We start from the raw sequence: 21461 nt of genomic DNA on the forward strand, positions 1-21461 counted from the left end.
CAACCTCAGTTTGGCTGTGATTTATGATGGAGAAATGCTTTATTTGTTTAATCCCCCTTGATTCTATCCAACCTGTACAACATCTGTGATATATGCAAGTCTATAACTGTACTGATTTGTTTTTATCTCAGCCATTCGAATGAAATGAACATTATGTATATTTCTCACAACTTGAAGCTTCAACCTCGTCAAATTCCTTCTAAGGAGAAACACCAGGCAAAATGCTTATTTGGCAATACTAGGAGAAAGACTGTCAGAACCGAAAACTTTTCCAGTGATAGAACTAACATATAAAAAAAAAAAAAAAAAAATAGACAAAGCAGCAGGGGACTGCCAGACCAGGAGCTCTGGGGCTTAAGCCTTCATTGACAACCAAATTATCTACAGGTGTGAGTGGTTCCACTCAAACAGTCCAGAGAGAAGTTAGTCCAAGGACAAGTTAACCTAGGAAATATGTTGGGGGTGGGGGGGGTCATCTGGGTTTATAATGGTAAAAATCTAAGTACTTCAAGAAAATAGTGTTTGAAGGTACAGCTTATGTATGTATGCATGCATGTATGCATGTGTGCATGTATGTATGTGTGTATTTATTTATTTATTTATTTTTAGCTTAGATTTTTGGCCAAATGGACTCATTTATATTTTTTGGGTTATTTCTCCCTTCTAAATCTTGTAGTTTTTTTTTTTTTTTTTTACCATTTTAGACACAATTTAACTGAGAAATAATTGAAATGTGCTTTAATTTGAATGTCATATTTGTCAGTCTGGACATTGATTTTGAAAGATAGGATGATGTAACAAAATCTAAAATAGTCCAGATTTCCTTATATTTTGGAAAATCTTCATGGAGTCACCACAGAGGGGATGGGACAGGGGTCTAAAACACATTTTAGTTCAAGGGCCACATACATCCTGATTTCATCTTGCGTGGGCCGGACCAGTAAAATAGTGCCATGATGACCTTTAAAGTTTTTCTTTGTTGTGACGGAGAGGATATGTGATGAAAATGTCTATATTTTCAACAAGAAACAAGCAATTACTCATGTAAATGACTACTATGTCAAAATGAAGCCAATTTTAATGAAGTGAAAAAGCTAAACGATCTCTCCTATAGCTGTTGCATTATGGGTATTTTTACAAATCATCCTGACAGCGTGGCTCTGAGGCCGATGCTACAGGTCGCAGTGTTGTGTTGTGTCCACTACTCTGAGGAAGTCTGTTTAAAAAAAAAAGTCTTCTTTGAAAGTTTTATAATGTACTTATGTACTTGGTGGTTTGGCTGATTTGAGCCTCTTGTGTCTCCAGATGTGCAGTTTGCAGACCCCTTGACTTCGGGAACTGAATGCATATTGTCTCCCAATATCCCCCGATGACTGCAAAATGACTTTCCAGTTGTGGTACACTGCTCATCTTAGCAAATGGATTTGGCTAAATACCTAGAAATACGAGTTCTCACAGTAAAATCCCCAATTAGAAGGTTTTAAATGAACATCTGGGGGAGCCTTTGTATGAATGTCAAGTGGACTGAGAGTCAAGTTTAAAACCTTTCAATCATGTATGTTTCTGTTTTGCCACAGCGACAGAAATTCTGACCCGCCACCATACTGGATCATCATAGCAATGGTTTTAACGCTCACGATCATGCTTTAAGGTGTTTTTGTGTGCAAACGTGTGCCAACAAGCACAGCTGACTTTGTGGGAATATCTTTTAAGATGAAACTTTGACAGGATACCTGCCTGGATTATGTATATTTCTGAACAAAATTAAATAAATCTTTCTTGGGCTCAGGAAGAAAATATAAATTTGAACCAAAAACAACTTGATCCTGGACTAAAGTGATCTTTGCAACAAGGAGTTCTAAAACATAACGTAAAATAATCTATTATTAGTGTGTAAATACACACAACAGAACAACAAATGTAACAAATTCCACTGAATGTCATAAAATGAAATGAACCCTAAACAACTGCTTCATCCATTTCACAAATTCAATGTCCTCTGTGAAAAAATATCATGAAAAAGTTTTTGTCATTTCAGGAAGTGAAACTGTTATCTTACATGGATTAATTAGACATAGAGTGAAATATTTCAATCTTTTATTTCTTATAATTTTGATGAGGATTATGGCTTACAGATTATGAAAACCAACACAGTAGTTCATGGAAAAATCAACCCAACCAAGTATTGAGTGCATGGAAATGAACATATAACATCAGTGGCTTGACATTTTTCCATAAAAACATCATTTTTGATTGGCCTTATGTCCATCAATCCATCCGCTTATCCTGGGTCTTACGTGATATTCTAATTTTATGAGATACTGAATTTTGGTTTTTCATTATCTGTAAGCCATAATGATCAAAATTTCAAGAAATAAAGGCTTGAAATATTTAAATATGTGTAATATATCCATATAAAATAAGTTTCACTTTCTGAAATGATTTTAAGGAAATGGTTTTAAAACGTGAAAGGAGAAAGGTTCATTAAACCTCTGATGTGCAGAGCACTGCTCCTGATGTCTGGGCGACGAGTGCAGAAATCAGTGACTTAGAAAAAAGAAAAGAGAAGCTCTGTCCCAGATGTGATGTTTATTCCAGTGGAAGTCTCCGGGGGTCCCGGGTTCCTCCGAAGTGTTTCTGTAGCAGTGAGGAGACGAGCCTGACGGCTATTCCTCGGAGGGAAACTTCCCACGTTGGACTTAAATCTCGCCTACTTAATCACTCTGACAGACTCTTTCCTTCCAAATCCACTGTTTTCTTTTAAAAGAAGAAATGTCAGAGCTTCAATCAGTCAATGAGCTTCTGTCGCCAGCAGGTGTGTAACGGCTACACGCTTCCTCTCGCTGGTCCGACAGGGAACGGACTGTTTTGATCATTCAGGAAGAGGAAGCGCTGGAATGCGTCGTTACGTTTGCTGAGAAAACATTTCACCACCTGGTCTTCAGCTGCTCTTTAAGAGCTCGATCCATCCAAGACAAGAAAAGCTAACAGCTTGTGTGCGGTGGAGAGGAGATAGTGAAAAGAATCAAACAGGCAAGACGAGGAAGGGCGAACTTTTCAAGGCGCAGAAACCGAGACGGCCAGATAGAAAGCCGGCGAAGATAAAAGTTTGCTTTTATTACGCACATCTCAGACTGATATGAGTGAAGTGAAGCATATTAGAAGGGTTTCTCCCTGTTGGGGGAGTTTTTCCTTTCCACAGCCGCAAACACACCTGCTTGCTCATCTGGATATGTTGGGCTTTTCTATTTTCTCTATAAAAGCACATTGGAATGACTGTAATGTATTTAAAAATGTCTTTTTTTAATAAAAAAAAAAAAAAGAAGGGTTTTGGCTTTATCACGCCTCGACAAAGAAAGACAGACACACCACCAAACTTTCAGTTCTTCACTTTTTTTTTCTCTTTTAATGATTTAAAAACAAATACCCTGACCCTGAATATAGAAATTTACAGTAACCTGGATTTTAAAAAAAACCCACAAAACAGTCTTTACATAACTACTACAAAAAAAAGAAAGTCTTGTTCAGGCACTTGGAACCTCATACAGTTTTTGTTTGTCATGCTACACAAAAAAGTTTCTTTGGTCCTTTTTTTTTTTTTCTTTCTTCCTCCAATCCTAATGAGATCAGCTGAAACCACAGACAGAACAAAAAGCAGAAAAAAAATACAAAGTTCTTTCTGGTTTTGTATTTACAATTCATTAAAGACCCCAAAAAAGTCTCCCATCAGACAAGAAACCCAGAGTTCCTCGCTCGAATCTTCAGCCTTCATATTTTTCCTCAGTTGTCCTCAAATGGGTCCAACAGAACAGATTCAAAAGTTATAATGGCTCGATTGTTTTTTTTGTTTTTTTTTTACTTTTTACAGCAGTATTAATGAATATAACTTAAGCCATGTTCACACAACAACTTCCAAGTGAAAACTCATCTTTTCAGCACATCAAGTTTCGCCCTTAGACAACGCTTGGTAAACGATGTGCATTTCCACGGAAACCCTGAAAACGACATAGTTGGCATGCCAGGCTACGAATTGGTGCTCTTGGTTGTTTTTGTAATGAAACCACACACACACATAGAACAATATGCTATTAACATTAACAAGTGAGAATGCAGACATTCGTGTGGACTGGAGAACAGATTTGGACTGTTATGACGAGTGACTGTCAAAATAAAACCATCAAGTCCCAGGAGAATGAGGGCTGGGAGTCATGGCACTCCGGAGGCCGCCATTGTTGTTATTGTCCAACTACTGAGCATGTGCAGAAGAAGTATTTACTACGGCAGTGATGCAGAGCAGCGGTTCTGATAAGTTTTCCCCTTGTTTACACAACGCGTTTTTCAAAAACGTCCACCTTCTGAGCCGTTTTCAAAAAGCTGCGTTTTCAGTGCCTCCAACCACCGTTGTCGAGTAAACGGACGTCCAAAATGCAACAAATGTTTTGCGTTGTCACGTTAAGGAATGGTTTGAAATAAGGCTTGGTTAAGAAAAAAAAAGCAAACAAACATTTCTTTTCATCAATGTGGGGCATCTGAGAAAAAAACACAAACAAAAAGTCACATTTCTGCAGATGTGCAGAACATTTACCACCAAAAGTCTGGCTAAGTTTTAGCTTTGTCTCCATTTTAATATCAACTTTTTTTTCCAACTTTTCTGGGGCAGTTCAGGAAGGTTTGGTTGACATTTCCACTCTCTTTCAGCATGCTGAACAGATATTTACAGCTGGTGGAGATGTGCTTGGACTGCTTTCTGTGGCCATTGATTTGAGCCAAACTGCTGTCACCGAGCAACACCACCACCAAATACATGAAAACAACATTGCTGTCAATTTGTTTGCCACAAAAAAAAAAAAAAGATGGCTGATCGCAGATAAGGAACATTCTTTCTTTTTTTTTTTTGTCTTGTAATTTAAATACAAACAAGAATAAAAACACCAGAAAAAAACACAAGTTCTACTGGTTTTGGAAACACAAGACAAGGCCAGGCCAAAGTGGAAGGGACAATCAACATCAGTGGATTATCTCCTCCAGCCGAAAACAGTCCACACTATAAGGTCACGGGACGCCCGATTGATAGTGTAGGATTAGAAACGGCGCTCAGCACATCCGCCAAGCCGCCGTTCAGCTGCAGGGCAGCCACGTCGGGTAAGAGTTACTGCACGCCACCATGGGCGACTGGACCTGTGCCACGTAGTAATTGCTGAAGTTGACGTCTCTGACATAGGGCGCGGGCTGGTAGTAGCAGGTGATGTTGGACAGGGCAGGGATAGCGTTCTGCTCGGCCATCACACGCAGCGCCAGGGCGGAGATGAGCGCCAGCGTCTGCCGGCGCTCGTGGCCCATCAGGCACACCGTGCTCTCGTCCACCACCCGCCTCAGCGTCATCAGATACTCGTACCGCTTGTGCTCCATGCCCGCGAAGTGGTTCTGGAGATACGTCTCCAGCTTCCGCTGCTGCTCGCCGATGTCGGGGAAGTCGATGAAGAAGCGCGAGCACATGTAGCGCTGCATCTGCTTCATCTGAGTCTCGGAGGACGGCCGGAAGCCGCGCACCAGAAGGTGGCAGTACTTGAGCAACCCGCCGCCCCGGATCTCCTCGGGGCTGCGGGTGGCGATAGTCTTGGAGCAGAGGTGGCTCAAGGCTTCCTGGAAGTCTCCGTACATGCTCTCACCCTGAACCGTGGGGTGGAAGGTCTCGGACATGGCTGTCTCCGAGCAGCGGTCGAAGAGCAGCAGCGAGTCCAGCGTGATCTGGAAGGAGTCCACGCTGAACTCAAACTGCCTCCTCAGTGAGTCCACGAACTTCAGCTCCACGTTCTTTCCGGTGTTGTTGGACAGCGAGATGAGGCTCCACCGATCCGTCTCGTTGCAGACCTTCACCAGTTTCTGCACATACGCCTCCTTTAGGGCGAGGGTGGTGATGCGTTCCCTGCACACACCCTCCGGCAAGAAGTCCACCAGGCAGTCCAGCACCACGTCCTTCACCAGACGGAAAGTTCCGTCGTCAGTCAGGCGAAGGCCGAATATCAGATCCAGGTCTTTGTAGCCGAGGCCATTGTCCTGATGGAGCACGTGGCTCGCCGCCGAACCGTTCAACTTCACGTCACGCACCACCACACCCCGCTCCTCCAGGCGAGCCCTGACTACCTGAAAGACAAAGGAGGAGAAACTGATTGATGGGGTTCCAGAGGAAGATAGGAATCAGAGGAGTCTGCCACACAAGTTGGTACATGTAAAACAAAATTAAAAAAAAAAAGAAAGTAAAGGGGTGTAGAGTGCTGAGAAGAATCTAAGGTGCTCAAGGGATGACAACAAAATTGAGGTAATTTTGAAAAGAGAACAAGAATAAATGCAACTTTTATTTTCCTGGACAGATTCAAAACACTTCCTAGAATGTTTCTGGCAAGAAACTTTGGGAGATTTGATTCTGGGTGAGTCATGATAAAGGGTTTAGTCTTTCAGTCTATCACAAATCTGTTCCCTGATTGAGCCCAACATGCAATAAAACCCCTTCAATGAGTTCAACAACAAGCAATAAGACACAATCAATGACATGTCAGACATTTGTAGTCCAAAGGATTTCCAACGGTGAACTTTTAAACTTTAGTTCAATGACCATTCTGAGGAAATCTGACCCTGTCACCGACATATAAACACTCTAGTGGCTGATAGAAAGAGTTTATCTTGTTACTGGAGCACGCACACACACACACACACACACACACACACACCACGGGAACTGCAAGCGATTCTTGGGAAAACGGTTGCACTGCAGAGAGCTGAGATGTTGATGCTTCCTGTCAGTTGCCTCAGTCAAATGGCACAATGGGGAGAAAAACATCCAACAAGGCCAATTGTGAAGGAATCCAGGGCACAGCTGTCCTGTAGGAAACCCTCGCTGGGAAACCACCATGGTTTGCTGTTGTTGTAGTACAACAGAGTGACATACTTGAAGAGATGGTTGGATTGATATCCTTCCAGGATACTGAGGTTAATCCTGGGATTAAACTGCAATATTATTTAATTCTTTTATGTGTTGCGTTTCATTTGTACTTTTTAGCATCTTGTAGATCTCTGGAGCTTGCAGGATGTTGTTTGTCTGCTTGACTCATGGTTCAGTGTCAACGACCTTCCTCTGAATGGATGACTTGTTGGCTGATGCCGAGAACTCAGTTCTGTAGCTTATTATCTCTGCAACTGATTTTCTTTCACATTAAAGGTTGGACAGATCTGCAAGCTGCAAGACTCGGGTTCTATCCCACCTTTGTGCATTGTATGGGCGTTCACTGCCTAAAGCTACGACTGAATATATGGATGATCGTCTCTCAACTTCATGCAAGAGAAACTTGTCAGAAGCTCGAAAGGTGAACATCAGTGTTTCTTTGTGACTTTGCAAAAATGACATATGATCTGCTTGTTATTAAAAAAAAAAAAAAGCTTTTGAATGGTGGGTTCATGTTCAACTGTTACGTTCAACATAAATAAATATTAACTTTACAACTCTACCTACTAAGCCACAGCTGCAAAGCTCAGAGTTACATTCTATCTTTTATATAATAATAAAAGTTGCTACAAAAGGATCAATGTCCCACATTGTCTTTTCACATTTGTACATAAACAAAATGTGCATTAAGAGGCTGCAATTCATGTTGACTGAACATCTCTGGAAACTCGTGTGTCACAGTAACAGTAACACAGTAAACTGTTGTTTACTCGTCTGTCACCAAAACCGCAAATTAGAATTTCCAGCGTTTTTGCTCATGTTGGGATTTATACAAATCAGATATGATGTTTGGATAAGTTGTCTTGGGAGGTGTTGGAGGATTTATTCCAGAGCAAACATAGCCCAGTTTAACTTTAAATTTCGGTCAAGTTCTTGATGTGTGCAAGTCCAAGAAATTACGAGAAATATCAAATGGAAAAAATAATGCTTAGGGACATTACTCAAATCCAAAGTGAGTTTTATCTCCAATAAAAGAATAAAAACACCTCAGATGTCTATTAACAAGCTTAATATTGTTGGTTCCAAGAACAAACAATAATATTGGATTTGGCTTCAGGTTTTCAGGCTATGTCAGTTTTCTGCAATTAAAACAGACTTAAATGATCATTTCCCTGAATAAAGGCCTGAATTACTGACAATCATGTCCCTGAATTTCCAAGTATTCTTTTCATACGCCAACCATAAAGAGCAAACCAACACATTGGGATCCAAGTAGGGATCGGGCCGATCCGATCCAGCATCAGTAACGGGTTCCGATATCAACGTAATTTACAGATCGGAAATTTCCGATCCATGAAGCCTCGTCTGCGTAATGTTGTTCCTCCACAGTGTTTCCCTGCTGGCTGCTCTGCTCGCTGGCTGCAAAATGTGGAATGGATTTCTTGAATGGAGGCGGGTCTCAATGAGACGCGGAGTAATGAGCCAGGAAATCCATTCCACAGTTTGCAGCCACCTTGGAGGTTAGCGTAGAAGCACTGTGCTGTCCAACTTTTCATGACAACATGTTGCTGTTTGGACTGATTTTACGCTCAAAACACCGCAAAACAATGATGTGCAATGTTTGCAAAGAAATTGTAAAGTGAGGCGCCGCTCTACAGCCAGACGTCAACATTTTAAAACCCCTGCTCGATGAGGAGAACAGCTCTGACATCAAAACAATGAACAGCAGCTCCTCTGCTGTAGCAGGTGATACAAACCTCTGTGAAGCTGCGTGGTACTCCACACTAAACTCCCTGAAAATAGTCCCAATCATTTGTGCTGCGTTGCGAAAGAATTTCCCCAGAATTAATTAACTGGTTCTGAGGTTTTAAAGCTATAACTAGTTTATTATGAAATGATGACGTCACTCAGACCCTCACATTGTCCAAATGGAACAAAAATTGTTTGTCCTGCTTCCTTTTCTACTCACCTTCTACTAACCTCAAGTTGTCTTTTGAGAGAAAACATGCAAAAATTCCTAGATTTCATACTTTACTGTAGAGAGGAGTTTATTACAGCCTCATATAAAATCAACAACAATGGAGAATAATATTAAAGCGAACAGAGATCTGGTATCGGAAAAGTATCGTTATTGGCAGATATCTAAAACTGGGTATCGGGATCGGATCTGAAGTGAAAAAACATGGACTGGTGCATCCCCAGCTCCAACGATTTATAGAGGACTTTTTGTAAGCATTTAAACTGTGAAAATGTAACTTTAAGGGGTAAAAACCCTCCAAGAACAAACAGTAATGCGTTTCTATTGTGCAAATGAAGCTATTTCCGTCGAGGAACCTGGTGAAGGCGGAATGCTTCGGTGTCTCCGGCGCCTTGGACGACATTGCCAAGACATTTCCTTTTGGTATGCAGCTCGGAAAACCCACAGCACTATTTGCTCTGACCTCACACTTTAACAGTTGGTCTGATTTAACGGCACACCATAATGTGCCCGTCTGGGGGTCCTGAAAGGAGCCAATGAGGAAATGTGGCTCCTTCGGCACTCACTAAAAAAAAAAAGAGAAAAAAAAAGAAAAAGAACTGCCTGGTACATTTCTCACATGGCGCTCCAGCACCTGGTGGGAAGCGACAGGGGAGACACTTCCGCCGCCGTTGGAGCTGAAAAAAAATCTTTTTAAAAAGACTTGTTAAAAAGAGCCGCAGCCACACCCGACTGTCTTGTGTTGACAACGCCTTGGCGACACTTAACAGTGTCTCCACCTCTGGCACACTCTCAATAGTTTCCCTGAGTATTTCATTTAAGCTGCGGCCTGAATGTGTTTTTTATTATGGCAGTCTGAAAGGAACCGGCCGCTCACCAGCCGGCGCTCCCCGAAGGATGCCTCGGAACAGCTCCGGGCTCTGACTCAGATCCTTCCTCTGCCAAGCAAACGGCGACGGCGGAGGAAGACTTATGAGTCCCTGACCTTCGTATCCACTCCAAAAACCAACCCAGCCAGCCGGCCGGTCGCACAGTAGCTTGGCAGCTCGCGCAAGATGATGATGATGATGATGATGATGATGGTGGTGGTGGTGGTGGGGGGGTTTTCTCCTCCGACTTGAAAAGCTTCCTGGACATTCGTCTGCACGGCGGTCGCTCCTCCCTCCACCTGTGCGCTCAGACCAGAGTGGGTCTGAAATGCTGTAACTGCTCCGCCATGGATGTGTGAGTGCTTTACGGGACGCACAGAAGCTTTAATGCTTCAGCCCACTCGACCTGTCCTCGATAGGATCACATCCAGGGGACCCATTTGGACTGATTCTGGTTCTATTAGATTTGGGAGCTCGCCATGTAAGAGAAGACTGGTGAGAGGAACCCGGAATGGTTCGAACTCATTTCACTGTAGAATAAAGCTGCCGTCCAACTATCTCGTCCAACAGACTCTAATTTGGGGCAATCTGGAGAGAATGACAAATTAATAATGATGATTAATGATAACTACAAAGGTTAACCTTATTAAAGATTAAAAAAATAGTACATTTGCAAAGCAACAATATCTGTTAAAAAACAAAACGTGTGATTTTCGAACGAAAATATAAATGGATTGAATGGAATGGATGGAATGGAATAAATGCGCCAACACCTGCTACAAGATTTCTACAGCCCTCAGCATCTTTCCATAACTCGTCCTCATGATATGGATTTGATGCTCAGGCCATTTTGCTGAAGAAGGAGTTACACTATCTACGTCTCTCAGCTGTCAGGATTATTTCCATCTGCAGTTCAGTTTTGGTTTTAGTGTTGTGTTATAACCTTTACACTTCTTGAAACAGTGCTGCCCCCAGTGGACAAATTAGGAACTTCAGTTAATTAGACTTTCACAAGACTACATTCCACTTAACAAGAATGTATTACTTTCATTTTGAAGTTTTTGCACTGTATAGAACTAAAAACATTCCAAATGGCACGAATAGAACAGAATAGAACAGAATAGAATACAGTCCTTGTACAAGTACAACAAAAATTAAAAGACAACTCCCATGGTGCACAGTACACATAATAAAATATAGAAATACAATGAGAAAAACTATGAATATATATAAAAGGGTGTCAATTAAAACAATAAATAGCATTTAGAATAACTAGATTTATCATTCGTTTTTGACTCGATGTACCTGATTTTTTTCTGACCCAACAGTGAAAGAAAATGTTGAGTTGGGATAAAAAGGGGCAAGCATATTGGAATAAGGGGTGTATAACATTAGGTCAACAGCCAATCATTTTTTGTGAAATAATTACAATTCAGTCTTTCATATTCTGAAATGTGTAATTTTGTTTTTGTGCACAATGCACATAAATATTTAGTTCAGTTCCATCATTCCTTTGCAATATGTATGCCATTACAATAAATTTGCTATATAATGTATTATAGATCCTATATAATACAGTTTTCAACAATATCACATAGTTGTCAGAGGTCCAACAACGTTGTATTGAAAGTTTATTGCCCTAAATCAACCTTTAGTCCTGAATTTTAGCAGGTCTAATGAGCTCTACTGAGAACAGGCTGTTTTGGTGTCTGTAGCTTTAAATGCTAATGAGCTAAAGATGAAAATCTTTAAGCAAGCAAGTGAGGGAGACGGTAGACTTTCTTCACTTCTTCCTCATACCCAGGCTGTGGGGATATTAGGGGACATTTTTGAGCTAATGTGTCATATTCAGGGAATAAAAAGATAGTAATTGGATCAAACACGCAGAAACTTTATCACGTCGAGTAACTAAAGGAAAAGAATAGAACCTCGTGGCGTTTCCAGGTTGTCTTGTGTCCAGAGTACTGGAAGCGTGTCCCGTCTTCAACAAAAGCCCAGTGAGGAGTTGGTTTACAGTCGGCCGACCGCTCTGCTCGCCACAGTGACACACTGTCAAACCCGACCCAGGGGACCGCCGCTATTACAGGCTCTGATCCACTCTTCACATTCAACGACAAGTCCAGGCGGCTCGCTGCTCTCCCGCCATGGTGTGTGTGTGTGTGTGTGTGTGTGGGGGGGGGGGCACAGCAGGTCATTGTTATAAGTTGATAACTGTTAAATGAAAGTGAGAGCTCGGAGGTGTCAGTAACAGCGAAGCTTTCCGATCCTGCTCCTGTGGCGAGCTCACCACCAAACCACAAACAGATGGTATTTGAACGTGGCCCTTCGATAGACCCAACGTTAGAGTGGGGAAATCTGCTGTTCATCAGCGTGTAGCAACAAGCTCCGAATTCACATGAATCCCGCTCAGGTGGACGACTCCAGATCGCCGCGTCAGCTAAAAACAACCGACACCCAAGCAGCAGACCGGCGGTTTTATACGTTTCAGTCCATCTGAAGGGAGCCACGAATAACTCACATTACTGTCAGCCATTTTCTTCCAAAACACATCATAGTGGGAACGGGTTTCTCCTCCACTGGTTTCCATCGGAGGCCTTGTGGTGCTAAAATCAGCACGCGTATATTTGAAACCCGCTTGACGTTTTCCAATGACAGTGAACACGGCGTCCGACTGGATTTCCACCTTCATAATGCCGTTGCAGGACTTTTCAGATTAAACTGTAGCGACACCTACAATATATCCACACAACTCTGTGGACCAGCTTCAATATTTCACTGTCAAAAGTCTCAGTTTGAAAGAAATATATGAAGTATTGTCTTTTTTCAAGACAGTCCAATATTTAAATAAGTATTAATAAAATGAAGCTATAAATATAATTTATAAATGGTATTATATAAGTAAATAGATTCAAAAAGCTTTTTAACAATTTTGTTCACAAAATAATATAGAAGAATCCATATTTTTTGGGCTTCTCTCTGTTAAAAGGAACCTTGCAATGACTGCGTTGTATGTGGTGTTATATATAAAATAAAGTTTCATTAATAAAGCTCATGAAGTTAATGATACATACAATAAACGGTGCATTAAAAAATAAAACATATCTTGTGCTCAGTGTATGAAAACAAAGGTTTGGTAAGTGAACAGAGTCAGCAATGACATTTTTGAATTATATGTCGACGGGATTAAATGTACAAAAACATGTGAAAACAGCAGATGCACATTATTATATTGAGCGATCTCCTTCACCTCGTACTTTCAAGCCCTGCAGCAACATTTCATGCACTCACGAATTCAGGCTGCACAAATCGCACAGGAGCTTCCGGCTTTATAAAACTAATGAATCAGAATCACTTTATTAAACCCTGGGGAAAAGTCTTTGTTCTTATTCTTTTAATTAACTGAAAGAACTGTTGAGCTCCTTGTCAAACTACTCTGTATTTCAAGGTGTGATATGCCAACAACAAAATCGAAGTCGTGTTACGAAGCGTCAAAACAGTTTTCCAAAGGATGTCCGTTCCTATTTCAGTGACGTTAGCCACAATTGCTCGACAGGTGATCGGTGTAACACAAAAAATACACCACTCGCGTAATGATCCTCGCAGTTTTTACTTTCCACTTTCATAATTGACAATCTCAACGTCAAAGTCCATCTTTACCTTTAGCAACTTATGCTAATAAGACAGGCTTTACAGTAATGAGGCTATGCTCGGTGTTCTGAATGTGCGATGACAGAGTTGCACTTCCTGTTTGCGAGGTAATTTGAGTAACAATTTTATTTTAAGGAAAAAATACTTTTGAAGCAGTCTTCATGCTGCATGCTAACAAAATCGATCAGTAAACTTAGCATAGTAGCATTTTACGGTTCTTCTTTATTTCAGATGGTTATACAAAAACAATGCTGCCGACTGGAAAGCTGGTGATTCAGAACTATGCTGACAATTAAAACCAAAACAAACCAAAGTGATTTTTTTTTTTTTTTAATGCTAAAACTATACAGGACACTTGTACTTAGGAACGAGAGCTTCGTTAATTCTGCTGCCGTGCTCATTCTCCAACAGCAAACCAAAGGCAAGAAACTATTTTGTGGGCTGATTTTCCAAAAACCTCTGTAAAATTACGAGTTGACGGAAAAGAAAAATATCAGGGGTCGTGGGTGCCTTCAGGACTGTACAAAGGAAAGACATTAGCTTAATTTGTTAGGGGGCCTTGGTGTCTGTTTCAGGGTCTTTCCTCTCCTGCAGGTTCACCAAAGAAAATATGAATCACTGGAGTGAAACCTGCATTATAAGGCTTTTAAATAATGTCAAAGGGAAACTTGCCGCTGGGGCCATTCCTCCATACGTTCACTAGTAAACTAGTATGCTCGGTCATTATCTGTCAGGAGCTGTGAAAAGAAAGAGGATTTATGGACCAGAAGCATTAATGAGCAAGTGGAAAACTGGCATCACCACCATTAGATCATCCCCACTGTGTCTGTGTGAAGACTACCAGCCAGCAAATGGTGTCTTCAAGCGCACATGTTTACCACGGCAGGAAAAAATGATCATCACTAATGATGACAATTAAAAAGCGAGGTACAATGTGATCTGACATCCTGAGTTCATTAAGCGATTATGGAGAAAACCGGTTGCAGTAGCATCGTGATGAATACTGAAGATCAGAGCTTTCTCTAAGTGAGTGTTGAGAAGTGGTAGCATGTATGCAGATGATGTTAATGTATATCTGCTTTGACATCTGTTCTTCCAAACAACGTGCTCTTTCTCTTGGCTCCAATTTATACCACCTGCGATTAAATTGTGGGTTTTATTGTAGTTTTTATTGTTGTTTTTCCTTGATGTGTTTTCTTCTCACGTTTTGTTGCTATGAAAACGGCGATTAATCGCATGCTTGTATTCAAAAGTCTAAATTTACAATAAACATTATGTGGATGATGTTAATGTGTTTGTGTGTAGGGGAGCTGATTTTACAAATAACTTCTTTTTATCAATAAGTGGATTAAATATTAAATTAAATAGTAAATTAATATAAAATGTTTATCTGAATTTTCTGAGCATTGACACTTTAACACACAGTTAAGTCTGTTTATTGAGCAAATTCAAATAAAATTTTTGATATATTGCGCACTTTTAGTGGAAATAGTTTAAGCGTTATGATCTGGGCAGAACTTTTAGGGGTGGGGTCATAGCCACTGTAACTTTAGAGCACTGACACTATTAGCATTCTGGGAATTAGATTACTGACTTCCTGTTGTGAGACAAAATCACCAAAACACCAATAAATGGTTTCTCAGTGGAAAAAACAGTAAAGAAATTGATAAAACTTCTGTCCTCACTGATTTGTCCACTGTGGCTCACACTCACTTGGCAGACATAAACCTGTCAGTATATAATTAATGGAAAGCCTAAAAAATGTCTCATAATTAACTTTGGTTTTCAACTTTTGTCCCACACTCAGACCAAGAAGTAACCAGCTGTTTGCAGCATCATCCTACCCTTGATGTTTCACTGAGGCAATAAAAGTGTCCAGACTTCTTCTCACCAGGTTTTTCAAGTAGAGTTGTTGAAAAAAAAAAAAAGAAGTTGAAAATGGAAAATTTTAATCATTGTGAGTTAGTTTGCTGATATAACATTGGCCATGATCAAAGCATGTGGTTCCTGAACTCACATGAGTTTATTCTATAGTTAAACTTTAGCTCTTCACTGAGTTCAAGTACCTTTATAAAGCTGCTTAAATGTGTCCATTTGTAACTGCACCAATAAACCGACAGAGAAGGATTTAACCAACTAACTTACCTACCACAAGTCAGATACAGATCTAAACTATTAAATGTAACTGAGCAAATACTTATTAGTCTTAATATTAATCTTTTAATGGGCGAATGACCACATTTGGGGGTTTTTCTGCATTTCCCACAAAGAGATTATTGTAAGTAAATGACAACTGATTGAATGGAAATGGAAAGTTTGGCTTTGGAAATATATAACCTGTCTAAGCGGAGCATCCAAAGGAAACTTTGCACTAGAAATAATGAAATCTCCCAAGTCTATTTGTTTTCAACTGATATTTGCTCATAAAGAGATGTCTTTGGACATTTCAATCCCACTCAATCTGCATGCATTTTTAAGGAGCTTAGATTTGTTTGACATTTTTGATTCCTCAGTACTAAAAACACCTCAGCTCTGGAGCGTCTTTCCGGAATGTGGAAGCCTTGGATGTGGCACCGCAGGACGTTGAAACTTATTAAAAGCGCCAGGGGCGCTTCGTGCGCTTTTACGCGCGCCACAGGACCGTGTGCGCGTGGCTCTCACCTGCACGATCTGTCGGGGCTGCACGGACAGCGTGGGGAAGTTCCCGCGGCCGTGGATGGGCACGCTCTCCCCCAGGATGGAGTCCAAACGCCGCACCTGATCCCAACTCAGCACGCTGACCCGCCGACTCTGCTCCGACGCATCACCGGAGGACATGACGACCGGAGACCGGGAGGAGAAGAGGAGAGGAGGCACGCGGGGCGGAGGATGCGCAAAAGAAAAGAAAAAAAATGTAATCAAATTAAAGAAATCCCAGCAGAAGAGGGGAGACAACCGCCTTTATTCTTCTTTAAAAAGCTCCAAAATACGATAAAGTGGCGGTAAAGTTTGTGGGGTTATCACACATGTCCAGAAAGTGCGTCTCCGCTGACTGTCTCCTCAGATTAAAGCCTCCTCCAGACGCACGGCGGAGTTTTTAACGGGCAGGGATTACCTCGAGACGACTCCTCATTGGCTGGGAGGAGATTTATTATGAACGCCCGCAACGCACACGCGCGCACACCTACTCCACCGTGCGCCACACGACACATTCAGGGACTGTCGGAAAAGCGAAGAGTGAATAGTTAATTACTGCTTGTCTAAATGACGTGACGCAGAAACCCTACACGCACGTGAGATTATAAAACATGTTGCGTGACTTCCTTTAAAGTTTCTTTTTTTTTTATAAAGAACAAAAGAGTGTTGTATAAATCATGTGTTATATAAAACAACACACGATTATGTTTATCATTTGTTAGTGTTTGTTTTCCTGTAATCATTTATGAAGTAACTCAGATTTTAAACGTTAGCGAGACTTTTTGTTTTGTTTGTTTACAGATTTATGTCATGAAACAACCAATTGATACAGTCAACTATCTTAAATCATTAAATCATATGATGAAAAAATGAAACGGTGGTTCTGGACCCTTGTAAGGCTCATCTGCATGTGTGCACAAATTCATATCCATATCCTCAACATCATTGCACATACACAAAATATATACCACCTGTTGTGTTCACTCCACATTCCATTCTCTCTTTTTGCTTTATTTACACTCTTTTGATCACATTTAGATTTCTTCCAACATGCCCTTTATTTACTCAGAATCTGGACCACTTTTTATTTTAACATTATTTGTAAAATATTCTATTCTGTGCATGAAAATATTTCTCTCCCTAATAAAGTATTTTCTCGTCTAGTCTTTTCTCATTTGTGCATCCAATGCAGTAGAAGGGGTTTGGGGCATTCAATCTGAATAAACACACCGATCAAACACAAAGAAGAAATGCATAAAATGCATAATAAGGATTTTTGTGGCCCTAAGAGCTGTAACCTTTGTTAGAGCTATAAACTTTCTCCTAAATTAAATTTGTCTGGAGCCACAAAATATTTCTAAACTTTTAAGATGAAGATAACACAACCTGAAATCTTTACCATATGTGAGTTTATGTTTTTTTGGATTTACCAACCAAACCAAAGAATGTGATAAACTGACTCAATATTACACTATTATAACAAATTATTTTTAATGTTAGCTCTTTGTTTGGACATTTTAGCTCTTTTCAGCTGGTTTGGTTCTTTTCACATAACTTTTGTGTTATTTGTTACGTAATTTCTCTCACCAGCAGTCAAAGTAAAGGAGACAGAAGCGCTGCAGTAGTGATGTAGTAAGCATACGAGGCCACAAGTTAAGAATAATAATAATAGGAAGAAGAAGAAGAAGAAGAAGAAGAAGAAGAAGAAGAAGAAGAAGAAGAAGAAGAAGAAGAAGAAGAAGAAGAAGAAGAAGAAGAAGAAGAAGAAGAAGAAGAAGAAGAAGAAGAAGAAGAAGAAGAAGGCAGTGTGTGACAGATGTGTTTTCAAAAAAGTTGCATTGTCGCCCTAAGAGATGCAGTCAGACACTCGACATTTATCATCTGCAGCGAAAAGCATCCGTCAGATGACTTAATGGCATGTGACATATATATTCAGTGGCAGATTTCGCTATAGGAGAAGTGGGCAACTCTCCAGGGCGCTGTGACTCCGCCCCGTCTGCGCAGACAGCTGTCAGCCCCCGCAGGGTGGAAAACCAGTCAAGTCCGCCACTGCATAGCTTATACATGAAAATTACAGATGCTATTATATATTTTACTCACATTTGTATGTTAAAATAATTTTTTCAAGATTACTTGCTGTGATACAACCTGAGGAGCTTAAAATCAGCAGCAGTGCAACACCAAACAGGTTCAAGAAAGGCGTTTACAGACTCAATACTTTAATAGATTCCCCCTAAGATCATTCCTAAATAATAATAAAACATAGATACACAAAAAGCAAACTGGTCAAGTAGCATTACTCTCAGGAGAAAGAACATTGGCGTTCCTGAATCTCATGGCAAGGAACAAAAGAGAAACCGACTGTAATTATTGCATAGCAGCAAAGTGTGTTCTGGAGATGACCTATTTTATAACCTGCAATCATTCTGGTTCCCTCAAGCAAACAATGATGGATCATTTCCACTGGCTTTTTTTCCTTTTCCCCAAAAAGAAACACTTGGAGGCAAATGTAGGTTAATTTGTTCATTTGTTAATTCTTTCTCAGCGAGATAACCTGTGTGAACACTTTGGTTTTAATCAGTTTCGGAGTGGAATTATCCGACTTTGTCCGTGTCTGCACCACAACCTTTCAAAGTAAAATTCATTGTTTTTGCAGTTTCGTCTCAGAAATGAGGCAGGCTTGTACAGCAGTGATCTGAAAACAATACAATTTACACAGAAAGGAATGTCGTAGGCATGCCAAGGCCAAAACACCACAATTTGAAAACGCTCTATCGCTGTGGAAATGAGGAAAAACGCAACTTTTCTGAAAGTCCTGGTTCATATCCTCTTGGGACTTGATAGTTTTATCGTTAAGTCACCGCGAGAGCAATGCAGCTTTTGTTGTCTGTCCATACGGAGGTCTGTGTATTCGCCGTTGTCAATCCATCAGAGCGTGTTGCAACCTGCGTGTATGATTTCATTACAAATACAACCAACAGCACCTACTAGTGGCCATTCCTGTGTAAATGGACATCATTTTCAAAGGGTTGCGGTGTGAACGTGAAACCTTCCTGAAACGAACGGGGGAAAACGGTGGGTTTTCACTTGAAACGTTGTCATGTAAACAGGGCCTGGAACCCAAACTTCACAGAAAATCAAAAGCAAACTTGACCTGAAGTTCTTCAAACCAACGCAGCTGATCACAAACACAAACCTTCAACTATTTATAAATGTTTTGTGAGGCGATCATTTCTAACTTTTGATAAATGGTAAATCACTTGCATGATTCAGGTTCCATTAAGTTGGGGTTGGGATATAATTTGGTCAAATTAAATAAAAGAAAACTCAACTAATTGCTCTCGGGATGTTTATAAAGACAACCATTAGGTAATGAACGTGTTTCAGTCAAGCCTCATTCACATTGTTGGTGTGAGTTGAAAGGAGAAAGAAAGCCATGGTTACTTAGCAGTGATGTGCCGTGAGTTTCATAGATCAACCCAGTGTGGGACGATATTATTTGAATTTTAACCAAAAATATGCATATTCAACAGTTACTGATTAAAAAAAAAAAAAACATTAAAATGACCACAACCACAGAGGAAAATCCATTCATAGCACAACATTATACAAATCCCGATTGTACTGATTGTAAACCCTCCAAGATGCTTTAACGACCCATCCACCACGCAAATCTTCTGCTGGTGCTTTATGTTATCGTCTGACTTCCCTTCCATTCCAAACATTCAGAAACCTCACAACCTCTCAAACCTGGACGTCTCGTCATGGTACCACCAATACGTCATGGTTCCTTTACTGGACTTTCTTTAGCTTTCGAAGACGTTTCACTGATGGATCGTTTCAGATGTGAGGTGAGACAAGCTCCAGGTCTTCCAGAGGAAACCATGTTGCCTTTTAAGAATGTGGGATTTCATGATAACTAATCTATGTGAATTTAACCAAGCCTTTATTTTTCTAGAAGAATAGAAGAAAGAGTAACTGTGGTCATTATGACTCATTATCTGGGACCATTAATGGTTATAAAATGCACCGTCAACATGTCCACCACCATTTTGCCAAATACCAGATCAGCTTTTTATTATCAGACAAGCTTTGCTTCCAGACAGGAACCAGACATCTCAAACATTTGGACGCTTTATTGCATGAATTTGGGAAAGTATAATTGCTTAAGAGCTGTTTGTTTCCAACCAGCTGTCCAGGGAATGGGTCAGGAGTTTGACTTTCATCACGTACATTTCCACTGTACTTCAAAGCCAGTAGGAAATGTGGTCTGCTTAACAATACACATATCATTTTACAGTGTAGAGCTTAAAGGACTGCTGTGTAATCCACATGGTGATACTGTCATGCAAGACAAAAGGTTGCGAGGATGACTCAGTCACCCATGAACGTTGCGGTTGAGCAGTGAACCAGCACGACAGGGATTTCCCAACGTCTCTGGTTAGTTTTTTAACCTTTGTGGGCTAAGATGGAATCTCACATCAGGCTGATGGTGGAATCCTCCGTCATTGTTTCATGATGACCATTTGAGGTTTTTCATTACAAATCAGTGGACAATGGTTAAAAATATGCGAGATGTTGTAGTCCTATGTCCCATGGTGCCTGGAGCATCTTATGGGCTTCAGGCCACGTTTACACGTACCTGGGTTTTCACAAAGACGCACATTTCCCCCTCTTAAAAAAATCATCATAATTCATTTACACTGACCCACATATACAGCTGGTTCAGAGCTGCTATGAGCAGCCAAGCCTGTAGGAGGCAGTGTAACGAGAAGCACGAAGCCATGATAGCCAATCACAATCCTAGAAAAAAACGTGACGTCATGTAGTCATTTCCAGCTTTGTGCTTCTGGTTTGACTCCGCTCCTGCCCAGGCCTGGAGTCACATCTGTAGTCTGACTCTCACCTCCACCTCTGCTTCACCTTGTCCTTCAATCAACCATAAACAGAGTGTCGTCCTGTTGGGTGTAGTTTTAACACCCACCCTTCATCTGTGGTTCATTATTGGTTCTGGACTGGATCAGGTTGCGCTCCTGTTTGAACTGCTTTTGATTGTTGATGGTTTTTTGTGATTTTTTTGTCTCGCATCTCAATCGAAACGTATCTTATTGATCGACTACCTATTTACTTTATATTTGACAACAATGCTATAGTTTTGTCAGCTGCTGTGATGAGGAAAGATTTGTGTCGTTTGAAAGGAGCATACATTTTGTTAATTTTATTGCAAAGTTAAATTTTTCTTTATAGTTGCCAGTTTTAATCCTCCTTATATATATATTCATGCCGTCAAATGACAAAGATAAGTGTGAGCACTAGTTGTTCTTAAAAGTACCACTTGGAACTTTCTTCA

At 40.6% G+C, this 21461-nt stretch overlaps 1 protein-coding gene across 1 annotated transcript; it reads right to left on the reverse strand.

The window, feature by feature from the left end:
* Positions 1-3383: 3383 nt before the first annotated feature.
* On the reverse strand, positions 3384-16466 carry tent5bb (terminal nucleotidyltransferase 5Bb). The gene is made up of 2 exons (XM_080515961.1): positions 16097-16466; positions 3384-6144 (listed from the first exon to the last, which is right to left on the reverse strand). Exons 1-2 carry the CDS (start codon positions 16250-16252, stop codon positions 5119-5121), a joined length of 1182 nt encoding a protein of 393 aa, XP_080372087.1. The 5' UTR covers positions 16253-16466; the 3' UTR covers positions 3384-5118.
* Positions 16467-21461: the final 4995 nt, after the last annotated feature.

This window comes from Blennius ocellaris (genome assembly GCF_963422515.1).
Source record: "Blennius ocellaris genome assembly, chromosome: 20".
Classification (NCBI taxonomy): domain Eukaryota; kingdom Metazoa; phylum Chordata; class Actinopteri; order Blenniiformes; family Blenniidae; genus Blennius; species Blennius ocellaris.